This window comes from Daucus carota, chromosome 7, assembly GCF_001625215.2.
Source record: "Daucus carota subsp. sativus chromosome 7, DH1 v3.0, whole genome shotgun sequence".
NCBI lineage: Eukaryota > Viridiplantae > Streptophyta > Magnoliopsida > Apiales > Apiaceae > Daucus > Daucus carota.
Genome location: NC_030387.2, coordinates 408,520 through 427,666, shown reverse-complemented (window position 1 = coordinate 427,666; position 19,147 = coordinate 408,520). Strand labels below are relative to the sequence as shown.

Here is a 19,147-nt window from a genome sequence, read left to right as displayed (position 1 = left end):
ACACATATTCCCGTTGCACAGAATAACGCTGTTTCACCAAACCTGACACACGCTTTGTTCGAATTTGTCACTTCCTGAGTGGCATCAGCGTAATAAGACACAACCCCGATCCTTATTACACGAACACAACCAAACTATGTTGTCACATTCTGTGTGGAAAAACAGAGTTTGGTGGAGGGGACTAAAAGCTTTTTATTTCCTCTATTTCTTCGAACCTTCTCCACACACCCCCTTTTCCCTTCTCTCTCCTAGGGCTATACATATAATCATACTTACATACATAGATTATCTGATGTGTTTGTGTCTTGTCAGTTTTAGAACATAACTGAAGCCTAATTCAGACAAAAGCCCTTTTCTTGGATCAAAAGAAGCAGCTTTATTATATATTCTGTTGTTTATCTATATAAAATGGACTCAGATTCTTGGGCTAGGCTTTCTACTTCAGCAAGGCGTTACCAGTTCCGATCAGGTTGGTTGTTGAATTTGTGATTTGGGTTTTGATTCTTGATCTGTAATTTATGTATATTTGTTTGTAGTTTTCGTGGGTTTGGAAAATTGAGCTGAAATTTGGGGTTTTTTGATTTGTGTGCTTGCAGATTCTTTCAGTGGAGGAGAGGAGATGGAAGGTGAAGAGGGGTTGAGGCAAGAGTTTCTGTGCCCGTTTTGCGGTGAAGATTTCGATATGGTGGGACTCTGTTGCCATATTGATGAGGAGCATATGGTGGAAGTCAAAAATGGGGTATGTTTTTTTTTTTTTTTTGATTTTGTTTTATGTGTTTTTGAGTTAAAGATGTTTGCTTTTTTAATATTTTCAGAATATGTTTGAGTGTGTTAGGTTGTAGTATAAAGTATTGTAGAGTGATTAATTGGACTTGGAAGTTGAGCATTGTCGATAAATTGATTAGCCTGTTGGAATGGAGTTTAAATTTTCCATTCTAGGGGAGTTGAGCTTTTGGATTTAGGGTTATTAGAACATCTCCAAGGGGAGTAGTCGTAATGATTAGCTAAAATAATATAAAATAATGGTTATCTAAAATTTGTTGAATCTGTAAGAGTCTGGACTCCGTTGGTGTTAGCTATAATGGTTAGCTATATGTAAAAGACAAGATTTTGTTATTACTTTCAAACTCTAAATAATGGGAGAGATGACAATTTGGGCGGGAGATGACGTGGATATATTTAGATAATGGGTTTGCAATCAACAAATATTGAAGACCGAACTTGGGTAGCTAAATTTATAGTTAACAGGAGTGTGCCTTTGGAGTGATATAATTTTTAGAGGGTAAGTATATTTGGTACTATTTGAATGTCAATTGGACATTTTAGGTAAGAGGTCTCCATGGTTGAAGATGCTTGGAGTGTGCCCTTGGAGTCTTCTTGATTTAAAATTTTTTATGTGCATGTTGTAAGTTCGAAACGGAGTACATATTGATATTGGACAAGAAAGAAACGTTCAAGTTTGGAAGATATCTGTATGTTCGACTAGCACTTCTATCAGTCATTGGTGTTTACAATATGATTTTGACTTGTATTAAAAATTTAAATGTTATTTGGTCTCAAGTTATACATATGATCATACAGACCATGCTCTGTTTTTCACTGCTGCATTACGCAATGTGGTAAAGAGGATACAAGAAAAACACATTTAGAAACTTATGTCTTTTTAGGCAGTAACATAAGTGGACTTGCCACAGTTTTACCTTTGCTTTTTTGTGTATAAGGCTTTTTAAGTGGCTTGGTGTTTAGTATAGTTAGTAAGATCTCTTTTGAGGAAGCTGTGTAGGAATCAAAATTATAGCAAAGACCAGATGTTTCTGGTAAATATAGAAACTTGGTATCATGTATGATGCCTTAAATTTTTTGATGGCCGATCTTTTACATATTTGTACATATCAGCAGCCACACTTGTAATTCATAATCTATATTGCGGTCAGCAGAATGATATAAGCTCTTCATATATTGTTTTATGCAGGTGTGCCCAGTTTGTGCAAGGAAGGTGGGAACGGAATTGGTTGGCCACATCACGATGCAGCATGGAAGTCTTCTAAAAATATCCTTTCTCTTAAGCAGCTGTTTGTTTTTATTTCTAGATGTTGTAATTCGATGCATAATATTTCAGTGTTTCTCTAAGTATATGCTTTATAGATAAAAGATTCTCAATATTATATGCATTAAAAAAGTTCTGCTTTATAATATAAATCATTGGCGTAATTAACTAAGTACTAGCTACTATCTTTTTGGACTTCTTTTGTGGATGACGAACGGGACAAACCTTATTGTGTTTAAGTTTGTATTCTCTTTATTTGGTCAAAGAAAGTTGCCCTTATGAACTTGCATATTTGCATGTGGTGATCAGTGAGTTAATCAAAACAGCTTCAGATTGCTTGACTGCTTCTATACTAAAAGATGAGTTTAGATTTTTATGTGAAATTATCTATTTTCCTTGACTAAAGATAACGTGCAGCGCAAGAGACGATATCGCAGAGGTGGATCCAATTCAACACTCTCTATATTGAGGAGAGAGTTGCGGGACGGAAATCTGCAATCACTTCTTGGGGGTTCTTCAAACTTGGTTTCGTCCACTAATACAGAAGCAGACTCATTGTTGTCTTCATTTATATGTAACACATCTCCAGTTGTGAGTGATGAACCAATAGCTGTCCAACCCCATTCTTCAGATGAGATTGGCGCTGTAGCGAATGACTCCACTGTAAGCTCAGCTGAAAGGTATGAACACTGGACCAAGTAATAATTTACTCTAAAAATAATAATTTTTTGATCAGGCATTGTAATTGGTATTTTATGCATTAATCGTTGAACCTCAGTATATCTGTTGATTTCTTGATTAGAACTGTAGATGTCCAAGTCTTAGTTTGGCGGGTCAGCTTCTTTGACCTTGAAGTGGTGGGCGCTTGCTTAAAAATTGCCAGTAAAAATTTAATTCTTATATATCTGGGACATCCTATTGGGGTGATTTTGCAGTGGTAGACGTTTCCTTATGGAATTAGTGTTAAGTTTAAAAAGTGAAGTAAAATTAGTGATGCCTTTACTTGACCTGGTTCATTACGACTGTGAGAAGATTCTTCATGTAGATAGGGCTTGGCGTGGCATTATTAACTGCGTACACAGGATGATTGCGTCCAGTATCTTGTTATACTTGTCACATTTTTGTACTTGTTTATTTATAATACTTGCAGTTGCAGTGGTTGAAGGCGATAAGATGTCATCTAGTCGATTTCTTAGTGTCAGACTGTCAGTACATCTTTAGTGCAACTTGCAGAAAGGTGGAAAAGCCTTTCTTCATTTAGTTGCCATAGATGACATCCAGATATAGCATCTACTTGCTTTGGTTGCCCAAAAAATTAGATATATAGTCATTGAGGTTCCTAATTCAGACCTGACAGGGTAGGGTAAAAGCTAATTGACCTGCCCAAATCCAGACCTGAAAGGGTAAGGCAAAAAGTGAAACCTTATAAAAAGAACCCATTCTAGAGTTACGTCCTTATGTTAGTTGGGAAGAGTGTCAGAGACTGAAGTGCTGTATTAGACTGTACTCTGGGAATATCATGTGGATCAGGAGTTTATTAACAAGTAATATAGGTTCCCTGACCTGGTCTTTGTGATATGGAGATGGAAGTGAGGGAGGGACATGGGGCTTTCTCTTTAGTTTAGCTTTCTCTAGCATATATCTTGATAATGCCAACTGTCAAGTATTGCATGTATAGTAGTATACTTATCACGGGACCTCGGTATACTTGTTACTGTACCTTACCACTGTTACTGTTTACCTTACCACTTAGTGTTACTGTTTACCTTGAAGGCTCTGTTTTGTTCAGTAGCACATTTAAGGCTACATTGTTACTTTGTAACATTCAAAAAATTTATTCATGAATGTGTCTTAAGATCTATATACTTGGTGATACTTTCATTCTTCTATGAATACAAAAGATGTGATCAATTTGTGTTTATCATGCTCTAGGTTTTATTGTATGTGTTAATATGTAAAAGATGCTGCAAAAACCTTCTCACTTACTCATATAGAGGTCATGATGGTAGCTGTCTCACTTCTTCAACGTGTTGATAGTTGGCCATTGTTGTTCCTTGTCTCTTTTATATATTTCTTTCAAGATATAGCTGAAAGTATGCAGTTTCCTGTATACTTGCAGTGTACATTAGTGTAGCTGTTCAGTTGACTATATACTGCGATCTCATTTTACTTGTAGATAGCAAACAGGAGGTTAAAACAGGACTTTGGCATGTTATATTATATGTGAATACAAATTTAGAAATCTATTACTGTTGCTAGGGTTGGATAATTGTAATCAAAGGAGGTAGCTATATTTCTAGAAAAATAGAACACTTTAGAGTGTCTTAGCTGGCGATTCATTTGCATCTATTTGGCACATCTAGTTCTAGCTTGTCAATGCAAGCATGGGTCTTTATTCAGGATCACAATTAATATGAACTTGATGCCCTTTTCTAGGTTCTCTTTAGATAGTCTTCTGGACGTAAGAATTATTTGCTGCATCCTAGTCCAGTTAGGATATAAAACACAGTACTCAAATCTGAAAGTATTATCTCACATTTCTTTAAAAGCAATTACTAGCATAGTGTTCTTGCAACACTGTTTCTTGTCATTTCTTTTTGTATGAATAACTAATAACTGTCTCCTTATGATAACAGGACTGTCCACAAGTCTCCTCTGTCCGAGAAGGATCAAGAAGAGAAAGCTAGGAGATGCGAGTTTGTCCAGGGGCTGCTGATGTCAACCATGTTCAGTGATGACTTATAAGTTATGAGAGATGTTATAGCCTCTGTACTGATTATATGCCTAAGCATTAATTGTAGTTTGCAAAGTGGTGGAAGATATGCACGGCATATTCAGTAGAAGCAGCTAGGAGAGATGAAGTCTGTACTGGGAGATTGTGGTAATTAGTAAACTATTATATATGCATAATAAATGTAGTATGAATGTGGAATGCTTGATATGTAATTACGAAGCCATGATCAGTATCTGAATAAGTTCTAACAGTTAATCTAGTCACTACTATGCATGTCTATACTGTTTCACTTTACTATGAATCTTCACGCACTTGTTCTTTTTATTGATGCATGTTATTCATTTAACTAGATTGCATCCTTACGGAGTTTTGTTGGTACTTAATATTAGAATTATATGCTAGTGGCTGATTGAATTGAAAACACTGCTTGAATTGTAGTTAGCAGGTTGATTGAAATGGACTATCTATATGCCATATATTATTTGGTTAGGTGGATTGAGACGCGGCGCTTTAGATTCTTCTAACAGTTGTCCCTTCTAAAGATATTGAGTTCCTATTATATTTCAATTTAGTCTGAATTATTGATTTGTTCTTCAATAATTGAACTGTTACAAGTGGCCTTTTATGGGCCTGCAATAAAATATTTGATACTTCAGTTTAGACTTGGGTTTTCCAAGTATAGTAACACAATGATAGTTTGAGTAATGCAGATTAAAGATGATCCAACAAAAAGAATTTAAATACAAAGCATAGGCTCCTGGGGAAGTTTGCTATATAAATGTATAGTGTAGAAATCAATAGGCAGCAGGATTTGCTAGAAGGTAAGCCTCAATTTGCTTGAATACCATCCCTGATTGTTCAGTAGCTTCCTTGACATTCTCCTCTGGGATCACGGCATCACCGATCGGAGTATAAACGGCCGTGTTCTTGACAATGCACCCTCCCTCCGTAGGCACGACGGTGAATTTACTTGCTATAGACTCAATTATGCCCATTAGTAGATCACCTTCAATTATGCTGTAACTGTATTTCAAGCCCTCCCTGTCTATTTCATCGATCCTTTGCTTTACGATGGTGAATTGGCTCACTACAAATATTTCAGCAACGTTAAGCATATGTTAAAATTGAAAGCAAATGCTAACCAAGAACTATATATATGTATACCTTCTCCGAGAGTGATCTGCTTGATGGTTCCGATCCCGCCGTCTCCGGAAATGATCTCGACACGCTTAATAGCCTGCGGGAGAATCTTAGGAATGATGTTATCCATGTCAAGGAGAAATCCCTTGTAAATTGTTTGTGCTGGCACTGAGGATTCAACCTCAACATTAGTGGTGATAGCACCCATGGAGTATGATCATTTGAAACTGGAGTTGCTTGTGCTATCTAGCTGAAACTAATTTGGTGTGAGGAAATGAATCAATGAGGGGCAAAATTTATACTCGTATTGCAATTGTGCACGAGTCCAAATACATCACACTAAACAAATATCATTACGCTATTGAATTCCTGCACATCAAACACGAACATGCAGTCTTAAGTAGAAAGATTTGAATGTATTTTGTCACAGTAGAATTTAAGGTTGAATTCCAAAGACAGCGAGATTGTAAAAAGACAGATGATTAGAATATATATTCAGCCATGCACGAGTAGACCCAAAAGACTGGAAGAATAATTAAGTTCGTTATAGTGAAATCGATCATCAGTCTCTTCGGTCGTTTGGTTTTGAGCGTTTTGGAATTTGGTAAGAGTTAGAGACCTGTTTGGTTGAGAGTTTTTTGAATTAGGGTATGAATAGTTTATTCCAAATCTATATATGATATTTGGTTGGTAAAAAATAGATTTTGAAACTTATATCTCATTATGAATTTTTGAAATAGGTGGGTAAGAGCATCTCCAACGGCGTTTGGCTATAATCGTTGGCTAAATTGGACCTGCAAGACTTTATGTAAAATTTGCTGAACCTGTAACACATTTTGCTTCAATGGTATTGGCTATCTTGGTTGGCTATAATTTAAAAGTAGTATGTTATTAATATTTCAAATTGTTAAAATAGAATATATCAGTTCAATATGGTAATAAATGATGTGCAATCTTGCTACAGATTTTCTTACAGACCTGTAGAGGTTCGACAAATTTAGCCATCCATAGGAGGTTGGCTAAAATTATAGACAACAGGTGGGCGTGGTTGGAGTGTACTTTTTTGACGATGTTGGCTATAATTTTTAATTATGGTATACCAACTCACATTTTAGCTAAGGGTACTCTATGGTTGGAGATGCTCTAAGAGGGGGGTACGAGGATGCACTTTGTTTAAGTAATTAAATGTAAATTAATAATACAAAAATATATTATAATAATGATAATATTAGTATTTTTAACTAATTCAAATTATTATCTTGATTTTTCTAAATTGAGTATATTGAATTTGAGATTCCACATTATAAATTCATACCACTCCGCGAAACAACCGGTTTTTAGTCAATATTTTATTTTATATTTTACAAAAGACGGACACTTCAACTGTCTATTGAATGAAAAATCCAAGATCGACAATTTACAAAACAATTTAAAGAATTTATCAAGTATACTATTTTTTGAATTTTATTTGTAAATTTACTACCTTCTTTTTAACTTTTTTTTTTGTCAGGTTCTTTTTAACCTTTTAAATATATTATATTTTGAATTTTATTTACAAATATACTACTTCCTCTCTCTTTCTTCTCTCAAACCCACCAACAACCGGTGGAGATTTCGCTAACTTCGGCCTTGGCACACCCATCCTCCATGCATATAACCACACACCTCCTCCCACCTCCTTTTCTCACCTCGCGACTCCGTCTGCGACACCGACGTGATTGCGGCCAAGCCTTCCCCCTTCCATTACTCGTTCTCAGTAGAGGACTGTTGCCGGAGTCCGCACCGGACTCCGGCTTCTCTCGCCAATACAATCAAACCCCAAACTCAATCCAAACCTCAATCAATCAATTGAATCCAAAACTCCGATTTTACTCTATAAACTCTAAGTTTATAAATTCGGGAACTAACTTTTGAATTTAGAGATGTGTATATTATGATTCAAATACCGTTACTCAGCCAACAAATACTGGACTCGCAACTCAACATAACATATCTCAAACACACAAACAGCGCCGTCAGGGTGCTATGAGGATTATAAAGAAAAAGGGATTATGAAGGTTGCTTTTGAGTTGATTTCTAATTTGTTGTTTTAGTTGTCTTTTTGGTTGCAATTTTGATACTACAATTGATCCTACAGAAGTGTTTTTTTTATACTAGAATTGATCCCTTTTGGCCGCGGCCGGTTTTTTCAAATTTTTTATGTGATAATAGGATTGACATGTTGTTCTTTGAAATCAAAATCCATATATAATTGAGTTTTGTGGTTTTATGGTATTTTTGTTAAAATTTTGATGTGTTTATAAAAAAAATCAATTTCATGATTTTAATCTTCAAGCTGCAAAAGTTCTATTAAAAATAATCAATTAATCCCTAATATGTATATGTGTATATATAAAATCGCATTTACACAAATATTTAATTCCTTCTAATGTATAACTGAATAATTTAATTCCTTCCTACAAAAAATTATTGCACACTAACATATATACATGTATAATACCATAATTAAAACAATTGATATTCAAATCATAACAAATCAATAATCTATTCGTACATGCAACTAAAAACAATTTTAAAAACTAAAACTTATAATGTAGAAGATCAAACGCACATTAAACACATCCACCATTCAAGAACTACTAAGAACACGGAGAATACATATTGAAAATTAGAACAAAACCACGCTTTCGACTAATTTTGTGGCTGACCACAACAAATCCAGCCAAGATAAAATAAGTTAGAAAAATAAAAACCACTAAACTCAACAAAATTCACAACCTAATCTGAACAAATTTCAACGAAGTTACAAATGAATTCAATCACCTAAAAAATCCTATACTACCTTTATATCAAAGAAAAATAAACATGCACTAATGTACACCGATTCTAAAATAAAGCCAATTAGTATCTTTAGTCAATTATAACTTTCATATTTTATAAAATTGTGTGAGTTGTTTCACATCGGCTATTCTCATATTATATGTATACATACATATGATGAATATTTTTGATTAAAAAAATAAATACATAAAACAAGCATACAGAAAACATAATATATTATAAAAACTGATCATCTTAACGAAGATAACACCCATATATATCACATACAACTTCTCGTTGTTTCATATTAGAATGTTAGTAAAATTGGTGTATACCTGTCTCCTTTTTGTAGTATCTTTTTGTTTAGTTAATATTTATTTGTTTCATTTCTAGTAGTTAGAGTTGAGGTAATTATCATATTACATTTCAGAATTAATTTTAATAACATATTTAATATCCGGCAACCTTAGATTATTCCAACCATTCTAAATAGATAGTAAAGTGACTAGTTTTTGATGATCGAGGTTAAAATTATTACAAATGACAAATGAACTATTAAGAATTAAGTTTCATATTTAAAGTACTCGCATATCTGATTCATAAGAAATATCACAATTTTTGTACATTGTCTGGTTTGAGACTTTTCTTGATTTTATAACGTCTTTTAATCCCTAGAAACAAGGTATAGTTTTGCATTCACCATCTACGAATGAAAATTACTTTCGAAAATATCTAATGCAATAAACTCCAACAAAATTTGTTATTCTAAATGTAAATAAATATTAAAAACACATGACATATCAATATATCGGATTAATACATAAAGAACCATATATATGCACACTGTGATATAATTAATAGGTTTTGATGACATAGCCAACTTTCTTAATTATATTACTTGACAATAGAGCCATCTTGATAATGATATTATTTGACGATAATGATATTATTTGACGGCACAACCATCTTGATAATGATATTTTGACGACATAATCATCTTTCACAAATCGAATAATTGTAAATTTATAAACAATAATAATAATAACAATTATGAAATGAGTAGAGTTATAATGTATATTAACTTTACGAAAATCTCAACTTTAATTTCAATTGTTTAGACTGCACTTCTCTATTATGTATATTATGTATCTTGTTTGGGTGTGACAAAGTTCCTTTTTAATCTAAATCAATTTGATAGTGTCTCGTGCTGATAATGTGTTGTAAATAATTAATTATCTATTATATGTGAAAGAATAAAATATATAGAGAAAATAGCAAGGGAAAGAACAAAGAACAATGAATTGTTCTATTTGAATTATGTTTTTGATATTTATTACAACTCCTGTATTTATGAAAGTGATTCACAGTTTAAGTATCGAGTAAAATACTATCGTAAATGAACCGAGCTGATCGTTAAGCCGACTCGACTCGACTCGGTAAGAACTTGACTCGACTCGTTAACGAGCTCGAGTTCGAACAACCAATAATGTTCGATAAGCTTAACGAGTCGAACCAAGCTTTTTAGTTGTTCGACTCGACTCGACTTTTTAAAAAACCCGGACTCGGTTTCGACTTGACTCGACTCGATAAAAAATATACATTGAAAAAAAAGAAATTTTAATCTTAGACTTTGGTTTTAGATTTTAGTTTTAACTTTTTTATTTTCAATTTTGTAATTAAATTTTAAATTGTGTATTAAATAGACAAAGTCAATTGTTGAAATTTGAAAAAAATAGAAATTTTATTGAATAGCTCGGTATCAACTCAGTTCGGCTCGACTCGGATCGGTTCGTTAAAAACTCGAACCCGACTCGATTTTTAACGAACTCGAGTTCGAACCGGAAAAAAGATCGATAAGTTTATCGAGTCTGACTTGTCTCATTAAGAAAAAACTCGACTCGAACTCAGTAAAACTTAGTTCGACTCGGTTCTTTTACGACCCTAAATATAGATTTAGTCTCTATGTATTCTCAAATTACACGCATAACTTAATGCTTAGGTACTACTCCCTCCGTCCCGGTCAATAGTATACATTGGGGGACGGGGGCGCGGCACGGACTTTAATGCTTCAATGTAGTATAGTTCTGTAAATTATTTTTAAGATTTTCTTTTTTTGTATAAAAGTATAACATTCATACTTTTATACAAAAAAAGAAAATCTTAAAAATAAGTTGTAGAACTATATTTTATAAGAGCCTTAAAAAGCGTGTCGAGCAGTGAAAAAGAAATGTATACAATTGACTGGGACAGAGGGAGTACTATTCTTTAAGGTAATTAACTATTCTCGAATCACGTGTATAATTTGGTACTTAAGTGTTCTCGGAATACGTGCATAACTTATTTTACAATTACCCATAGCATAAATTTTTTAAATAATTTTATTTTATTTTTGAAAAGTTAATTTTACAAACATAGGAAAAAACACTTTAAATTATAATTTATAAGATTTATTATTATACTAATAATTTTAAGATCCGATAAGTTGTATTTATCAAAATTTTGTTAATTTATCAATTTTTACCGAGCTTGATCAAATAAATTAACAAAATTTTATTTAATTTAGTTTCAAAACTGAATATCTCTTTCTAAATATGAGCTGTATTAAAACGTATTGACCATATAATTTTATCATTTATATAGAAGGGACATTTTATTAATTTGATAAACAAGTAAAGTAATAATATTATGATTTTTGTAGAGTAATAATATTATAATTTAAATGATTGAATAAGCATAGGAATAATTCATAAGTCGACGAATGGAAATGGAAAAAAGGAATGACTGTCGTATTGGGCTTGAGCACATCAAAGTTGAAAAAACTCACAACCGTGAAACATCGATGACTCTCTAGTCTGTATAATGTATTGATGTTCACATGTTTTTCTATTTTGTGTCAAATTCGTACGTTTTCGTATGTTTAGAGCAGGGCGGCAAATACTGAGCCAAATTTTGGCCAAGTCACATTTTTCATAATTCAGTTTTACAATATATCTCATTATGCGAGCATATATTAATGTTAAACTTGTCCCCGCACACTTGGATGGGAATAAGAATATTTATTAAGTAGGTGTGATTGATACCAACCAAATATGACTTCTAAAGTTCAATTCAAATCTATTAAGTTTTTGACATTATTTTAAAAAAATATTATTTAATTTAAAAATTATTTTCACATTGATAATATTTAATTTATTCCAAACAAATCAATAATAATAATACCTCATGTATACACATAAATCAATCAATTATTATTTATTTGGGACAATATTTAGAATATTTAGCATTACTCATTTTCTTTTAGAAATCTGATGAGCCAATCAATTACTTACTATGTTTTATGTTAGGCAATTAATTTCTTATTTAAAATTGAATACGAAACTGAATTATAGTCGAGTCAATCTACATTGAAGTCGTTGATTTAGCTAAATAATTCTAAAAAATTTTGGAATTGGTGTGCAACCCTTATTACACTTATTTTGACCAAGCCAACCCATGCTATTACTATTGTCAATGCTTCCTCAATTCATGGTTACGCAATTAATACACCTGTATTATAGTCGACCTATATATCTGTCCTTTTCTTTCTGGATAACGGATAATGTACCGAAAGTTGCGATTTTATTAATGATAATTGAATTATATATTTATTAAAATATAAGTAATATATTGATACGACGACCGAACAGCAAATATGAGTCACTATAAATAGCAGCTCAAAGCTCTCATATTAACTCGTACCAGTCTCACAACATCTATAATATTCACCCCTGCTCTCCTGCATTTGCTCTTATTTTCTCAGTTTCTGTATCATGGGTGTCCAAAAGAGTGAAGTCGAAGCCACTTCTTCTGTGTCAGCAGAGAAACTGTTCAAGGCCTTGTGCCTCGACATCGATACACTTCTTCCCCAGGTTGTTCCCGGTGCTATCAAGAGTGCCGAAATCCTTGAGGGTGACGGTGGAGTTGGAACCGTCAAGCTTATTCATCTTGGCGATGGTTAGTACTCTTTTATCATTTATAATCACACCTCATTATCACGTAATGTTGAAATATAGCATAAGATTCATATAACGTCTTCTTCTAGACTAGGTTTTAGATGGACCAGTTTTGGCATCAGAGCCAGGTGTGACAAATGTCTCTAAGTTTGACTCTCCGTCACCCCAATATTCTCACAACAGACTATGAACGTCTTAAGATTTTAGATGACGAACCATAATATAGACAGACTAAAGACCCCAAAAACTGATTTTGTCCTGCTTATTGGCTACAACAGTAGACATGATGCATAAATATCTTTTTAGATGATCAACTCACATATGTTAATTATGGATATGTGTATTGCAGCTAGCCCCTTCAAGACAATGAAGCAAAAGGTTGATGTCATTGACAAAGACTCCTTCACCTACTCTTACACCATCATCGACGGAGACATTCTTCTAGATTTTGTGGAATCCATCAACAACCATTTCACCTACGTCCCTACTGCTGATGGAGGCTGCACTGTCAAGAGTACCATCACTTTCACCACCAAAGGCGATGCTGTCGTCCCTGAAGAGAACATCAAGTTCGCTAATGACCAGAACCTCGCCATTTTCAAGGCTATTGAGGCTCATCTCATTGCAAACTAATTATGATCATGCTATATTTTGATGAGGGCGATTGAGAATAATCAATAATGTGTGCGCGTGTGACAAGTACAAGGGTTTTCTATTATTGATTTGATTTCCAGTGTTATACATATATGATGTTCTTGAAACAAATAATGTTTCTCCGGTATTGTAATCAGTCTGAAGTTATGTTTCAACTTCAGTACATGTATCTTTCCTTTCTCCTCGCGTTATAATAGTATTTTGTGATGAATCACTGTCTTCTGCATAACTTCAGAAGGATTACCATACTGGAGAAACTTTATTTGTTTCAAGAACATCAAATTAACACTCGAAATCTAATCAATAATAGAAAAACCTTGTATTTTTTACAAGGTTTCACAATCAAACTTTGTATTTGATCATGGATGTTAATAACAAATAATCATATTAATGTTCTGAGCACCTGTTTCACATAAATGTGTTAGCCGTGTTAAAACTACTGCAGAAGCAGAGTATATGAGTAAGAGCTATTTTAATTTGGAAGTTTTATCTTCCAACCCTAATACATTTGTTAAGTGAAAATTTGCTGCAAAATTCATTGCCGAGATTCCAGTTTTTTAGGCTAGGAGAACACATCTCATAATCTATTGTCATTTCATTCGAGATAACATCACTTCTGGTTCTATTCATATTTGTCATGTTTATTATTTGATGTCTCTTAATCTGAGACTTATATCTGATCCTCCGTAGTTTGTTAGAGAGTTAGAGAATTGCTGATGCGTAAATGAGCAGAAGCTGAGCTTTAGTTAAATTGTAATCACTGCAAACTGAAGAGTTGTTTCTGCAGAGGTTTGTGGTTGTGTTCTGTTTTAGGGGGCTTAAAAAAATGTCATTCTGCAAAGGATGGACCGATGGAGATGTTACTGTAGATAAAAATTTTGATGTCCGGAAAAAGCCACTCAAAAAAATAAAAAAATTCGCAGAATTAAGAAGAGGAGAATTTTTATTCAAAAATTCTACCGACTAACCAAAGATCATGCAGAAATGATCTCAGAAATTTAGTCAATACAATTATACAACTTTAGTGACCGAAAAGAAAATCCAGATGAAAGACACCATATCCGCGAAAAGAAAATAACAAAGAGCTAGAGAAAAAAAGGAGGAATTGCAATCGGTATCGAGCATGATTGAGACTGAATTACAGTCGTCTAACTCGTCGTTAATTCATCCCAAATAATTTATCATCGAATCATATTCTCAGTAGATCTATCATTTAAGAACAAATTCGGTGAGAAGTATTATTGAAAAATAAAAAAATCAAAAATAATTAACTGATTCGGAACTTTCTATAAATGAAAACTCTAACAGCAGCTTCAAGTTAAAGACGCCATATTTAACGGATGGATTATATCGACTTCCTACTGGTTGCAGTAGTTACTATCATGTATCATGATTAATGTTCGTTATGGCTGTGCTATCTTTTTAATATATGATGTTTGATTTTTTGACACATATTTTTATATTTTGACCGAATATTTAAAAATATTATTTTTAAATTTTTTTTTCAAAATAAAAATATGTACTCAAAATTATAATTCACAAAAAAATAATTAAAAATAATAATTTTTACTCCCTCTGTCTCATTTTAACTGATGTTTGACTTTTTAACACGTATATTGAGGTGTAAAAAAACAATATTTACACTCAATAAAAAATTTCAATTCTTATATCAAATAAAAGTTTAGACTTTAAACTTTTATTTGATATAAATTTTATAAAAAATAATCATGTTTAGATGTCATTTTTTTAACATCTTAAAATACGTGTAAAAAAGTCAAAAGCAGTTAAAATGGGACGGAGGGAGTACTAATCAGTCAACCCACCTAAAAGTACGTACCCAAGTCAAAAGTGTCTGAGTAAAAGAAACACAAGGAGTTATTTTAGTAATGTTATTTATTTCAAATTATCTTCTCAAATTCTTTTTCTAAATGTTGCAGCAAATATATGATCATTTTTAATTGAAAGACTCGTACACATAAAAAAGATTCCGTTATTATTAGTGTGAGTGAACTCAATCAGATATTATCAATCAAATTTGTTTTAAATCGTTTTTAAAGTAAGTAATATTTTATTTTTCTAAGAAACTTAAGAATCTTTGTTTCTCTCACTGGCCATCACCCTATCATGAAAACAAATTGCAGTATTTGGGAATTGGGATTGACAGTTCGTGCACATGCAGGTCAATGTTGAAAATTCACAACCAAAATTTTCTACACCAAAATCAAGTGGAATGTGTTTGTCCCCGTCTTGCATCACATTGCACATGTCTACGTACCATAATTCTAGATGCAGAACGCCACTCCTTCATGTTCTCGTACTTGTATAAAATTTATAAATATTCATTTCTTCAAAATAAGATTACAAATAATCTATTTGAAGAAATTTTATCATTTCTGTAAATATTACCAAGCCTACGCTTAATCGTTCTTACCAAGCTCATGCAAACGATCTAAAAGTAGAGAAATCTAGCGCTTGTTTGGAAAATAGATATCAACGAAAATCATTATCGAAAATGAGAATGAGAAATATGAGAATAAGTAGTTTAAAAAAATACAATAACTGAGTTGCTCAATAAATAAATATACATTTCCATTTAGTATCAGAAAATGATTTTGAAATTTCCGGACTTATTAAGTATGAACCAAAACGGTCCACTTACTTGTCCAAGGCATCTTTTTACCTAATTAAATTCACATATATCGCAGAAGACAACGCCCGGCCGGACACGTAAGTGAATGATAATATATAAATATTTCAAAGCGTCTTTATCAGCCCTCAAAGTTGAAAGTCATAATAAAAGAAAAACTGTTCAAAGTCATGCTTTCTGGCTACTTGTTTGATGTACACATACACAACAAGCTCTGCTTTAAGACATTTTCTACGTGGAAAATGGAAAGTAGGTGTTATGTAAAGCCAAGACTAACCACTAACCACTAACCAGTACTCACTTGGCACAACTATTACCTAGCTAATCACATTCAATAACCGTATTCAAAAATATTTATCACTGAATAATCTAGATTAGCAAGAGGAGATCCATACTGAGCACTATAAATAGTGGCCAAAACCTCCTCATTTCCTCGTACCAATCTCACAGCATTCCTTGATAAGCTCTTAGTACTTTTCTCAGTTTCTGTTTCAATAGAATTATGGGTGTCCAAAAGACTGAAGCCGAAGTCACTTCCTCTGTATCAGCAGAGAAACTGTTCAAGGCCTTGTGCCTCGACATCGATACACTTCTTCCTCAGGTTCTCCCTGGTGCTATCAAGAGTTCCGAGACTCTTGAGGGCGATGGTGGAGTTGGAACCGTCAAGCTTGTCCATCTTGGCGATGGTTAGTCCTGTTTTATCTTTTATTATGACCATGATCATATTACTTGTTAGTAATTTACAATTTTAAAAAATCGATCAGATACTAATTCATCCGTGTCTCAATGCAGCGAGCCCCTTCAAGACAATGAAGCAAAAGGTGGATGCCATTGACAAAGAGTCCTTCACATACGCTTACAGCATCATCGACGGAGACATTCTTCTGGGATTTATTGAATCCATCAACAACCACTTCGCGTATGTCCCTAATGCTGATGGTGGCTGCACTGTCAAGAGTACCATCACTTTCAACACCAAAGGCGATGCTGTCGTCCCTGAAGAGAACATTAAGTTCGCTAATGACCAGAACCGCGCCATTTTCCAGGCTGTTGAGGCTTATCTCATTGCCAACTAAGTATGATTATATAATAGTATGTTCGTGAGACCTGGATGGCCAGTGATGCCTGAGCTTGAATAATTTGTGTACGTGTGACATGTACGAGGTTTTTCTATTATTGATGTAATATCGTTTCGAGTATTGTAATCTTTCTGAAGTTATACCTTTTTGCTTATTGATATATTAATGGTTCAGTATCATCCCCTAATTACTATCAGAGACTGATTGAGATCACAACCTTAAGTTTTTTTTACCAAAGATAAATTGATACATCTTTTAAAGCGGCACGAAAGCTCATGTCATCAGTTAAATGGAAACTAAAGTTCGAGTAAGAGTGTGATCCAGTCATTTTTTTCAAGAACTCCTGCAAGAAGGGTATAGGAATCGGGATATAGGAATGCGTATTTCAAGGGGTGTATAAGAAATGATTTAACCACCAAGTCAGAATGAGTTTCCCATTCTGTTCAACAAAATTGCTAATTCAAATCTCATAATTTGTTTTAGATTCCGATTCCTATTAACCCCGCTCATAACCATGAAGTGAAAGGAGTTGCTCACCCCAATTCAGGTCCATCACTGCATAGCTGAGGCTTGCACGCGTCACACTTAATCTGACCGGCCCATATCAATTACTGACCGATTGCCCATGCTTTCTTATGACATGATCATGTAAATAGATCTGAAATCAGATCTAGAACAGAGACAGAGCAATTTATACACCAAACTTCACCGCTCTTTCAAATGCCAAATAAATGCTTCTTAGGCATTTAATAAAATTGCTTGAAATAGTAGAGAACAATGCAAACTTATTATTACTGCATTACTGATATAAAGTGACTGCAATATAATTCAAGAACAGGCTCTATAAATAACAGCTCAAACTTCTCCAGCATTCATCCCTCAGCATTGTTTCTCAATCCTTCTTTTCAAAACCTATCTCCTCAATTTATCTTATCAGCTCTAGTTAAGTATAATGGGTGTCCAGAAGAGCGAAGTAGAAGTAACATCTACAGTCGCCGCAGGCAAGTTGTACCAGGTCTTGTGCCTCGACATCGATACACTTCTTCCTCAGGCTCTCCCTGGCGCTATCAAGAGTTCTGAAATCCTTCAAGGAGACGGCGGAGTTGGAACCATCAAGCTTGTCCATCTCGGAGATGGTTAGTCTTTTTTACAATACATGCATCATATTTTTTATCGACATGTTTTTTATTCTAACAAAAAAAATTGTGCACAAAAATGCAGCCAGCCCCTACAACACAATGAAGCAGAAGATTGATGCAATTGACAAGGAAGCCTTAACTTACAGTTACTCTGTAATCGACGGGGACATTCTCTTGGGATTCATCGACTCCATTAACAATCATGTTGTGTTCGTGCCTAAAGCTGACGGAGGCTGCACCGTGAAGAACACAATCATATTCAACACCAAAGGCGACGCTGTCGTGCCAGAAGAGAGTATTAAGTATGCTACTGAGACCAACAATGCCATTTTCAAGGCTGTTGAGGCCTACCTCACTGCAAATTAATGACTCCATTTGTTGATGAGATTTTAGAAGGCTAAAGATGCCGAAGCTTAATAAGAATTTGTGTATGTGAGAAAATCAGTGTCTCCTTGAAATAAATAAAATGTCACGACACAAATGTGTAATGGTTCTGAAATTATGCATCTCAGCAATTGTTGTTCACTTGTTCTTACATTTAACAGCTCTGATTAATTATGTTCAACTGTTTAAGTAAATTGATCGACATCCGAATCTTGCAAATTGTAATTTAATCGGCAATTTCATCGGTTTCCACCGATGAAAAACTACAAATTAGTTAATTTCTTTTGACATGTTCTTCTTTTTCAATAATTCTCCCCACGATCTTTTCCTGGATGCTAGATCTACTCGATTTTTAGGATTTTGATTCGGTGATAAATCAATTGGGATGAGTTAATGACGAGTTGAACGATCTTAATTCAGTTTTAGTCATATCCGATGTGTACATATATATTTATAGTCGATGAGTTAAGGATCGTGTGAATTGACCCACGACTATGGTATGAGTTCAAAA

The 19,147-nt window shown here is 33.7% G+C and overlaps 5 protein-coding genes across 5 annotated transcripts; 4 read left to right on the top strand and 1 right to left on the bottom strand.

The window, feature by feature from the left end:
* The first annotated feature begins 121 nt into the window (after positions 1–121).
* LOC108196719 (protein DEHYDRATION-INDUCED 19 homolog 4) lies at positions 122–5,105 on the top strand. The gene is made up of 5 exons (XM_017364129.2): positions 122–469; positions 597–739; positions 1,973–2,050; positions 2,459–2,727; positions 4,684–5,105. Exons 1-5 carry the CDS (start codon positions 409–411, stop codon positions 4,790–4,792), a joined length of 660 nt encoding a protein of 219 aa, XP_017219618.1. The 5' UTR covers positions 122–408; the 3' UTR covers positions 4,793–5,105.
* Positions 5,106–5,381: 276 nt separating this feature from the next.
* Positions 5,382–6,199, bottom strand: LOC108195566 (pathogenesis-related protein 2). The gene is made up of 2 exons (XM_017362545.2): positions 5,946–6,199; positions 5,382–5,868 (listed from the first exon to the last, which is right to left on the bottom strand). Exons 1-2 carry the CDS (start codon positions 6,127–6,129, stop codon positions 5,576–5,578), a joined length of 477 nt encoding a protein of 158 aa, XP_017218034.1. The 5' UTR covers positions 6,130–6,199; the 3' UTR covers positions 5,382–5,575.
* Positions 6,200–12,470: 6,271 nt separating this feature from the next.
* Positions 12,471–13,598, top strand: LOC108193621 (dau c 1 isoallergen Dau c 1.0401-like). Its single transcript, XM_017360354.2, has 2 exons — positions 12,471–12,734; positions 13,083–13,598. Exons 1-2 carry the CDS (start codon positions 12,551–12,553, stop codon positions 13,364–13,366), a joined length of 468 nt encoding a protein of 155 aa, XP_017215843.1. The 5' UTR covers positions 12,471–12,550; the 3' UTR covers positions 13,367–13,598.
* Positions 13,599–16,260: 2,662 nt separating this feature from the next.
* Positions 16,261–17,273, top strand: LOC108193625 (dau c 1 isoallergen Dau c 1.0401). The gene is made up of 2 exons (XM_017360362.2): positions 16,261–16,720; positions 16,827–17,273. The coding sequence occupies exons 1-2, from the start codon at positions 16,537–16,539 to the stop codon at positions 17,108–17,110; spliced, it is 468 nt and encodes a 155-aa protein (XP_017215851.1). The 5' UTR covers positions 16,261–16,536; the 3' UTR covers positions 17,111–17,273.
* A 675-nt stretch (positions 17,274–17,948) lies between these two features.
* On the top strand, positions 17,949–18,777 carry LOC108195270 (dau c 1 isoallergen Dau c 1.0401-like). The gene is made up of 2 exons (XM_017362230.2): positions 17,949–18,249; positions 18,335–18,777. The coding sequence occupies exons 1-2, from the start codon at positions 18,066–18,068 to the stop codon at positions 18,616–18,618; spliced, it is 468 nt and encodes a 155-aa protein (XP_017217719.1). The 5' UTR covers positions 17,949–18,065; the 3' UTR covers positions 18,619–18,777.
* Positions 18,778–19,147: the final 370 nt, after the last annotated feature.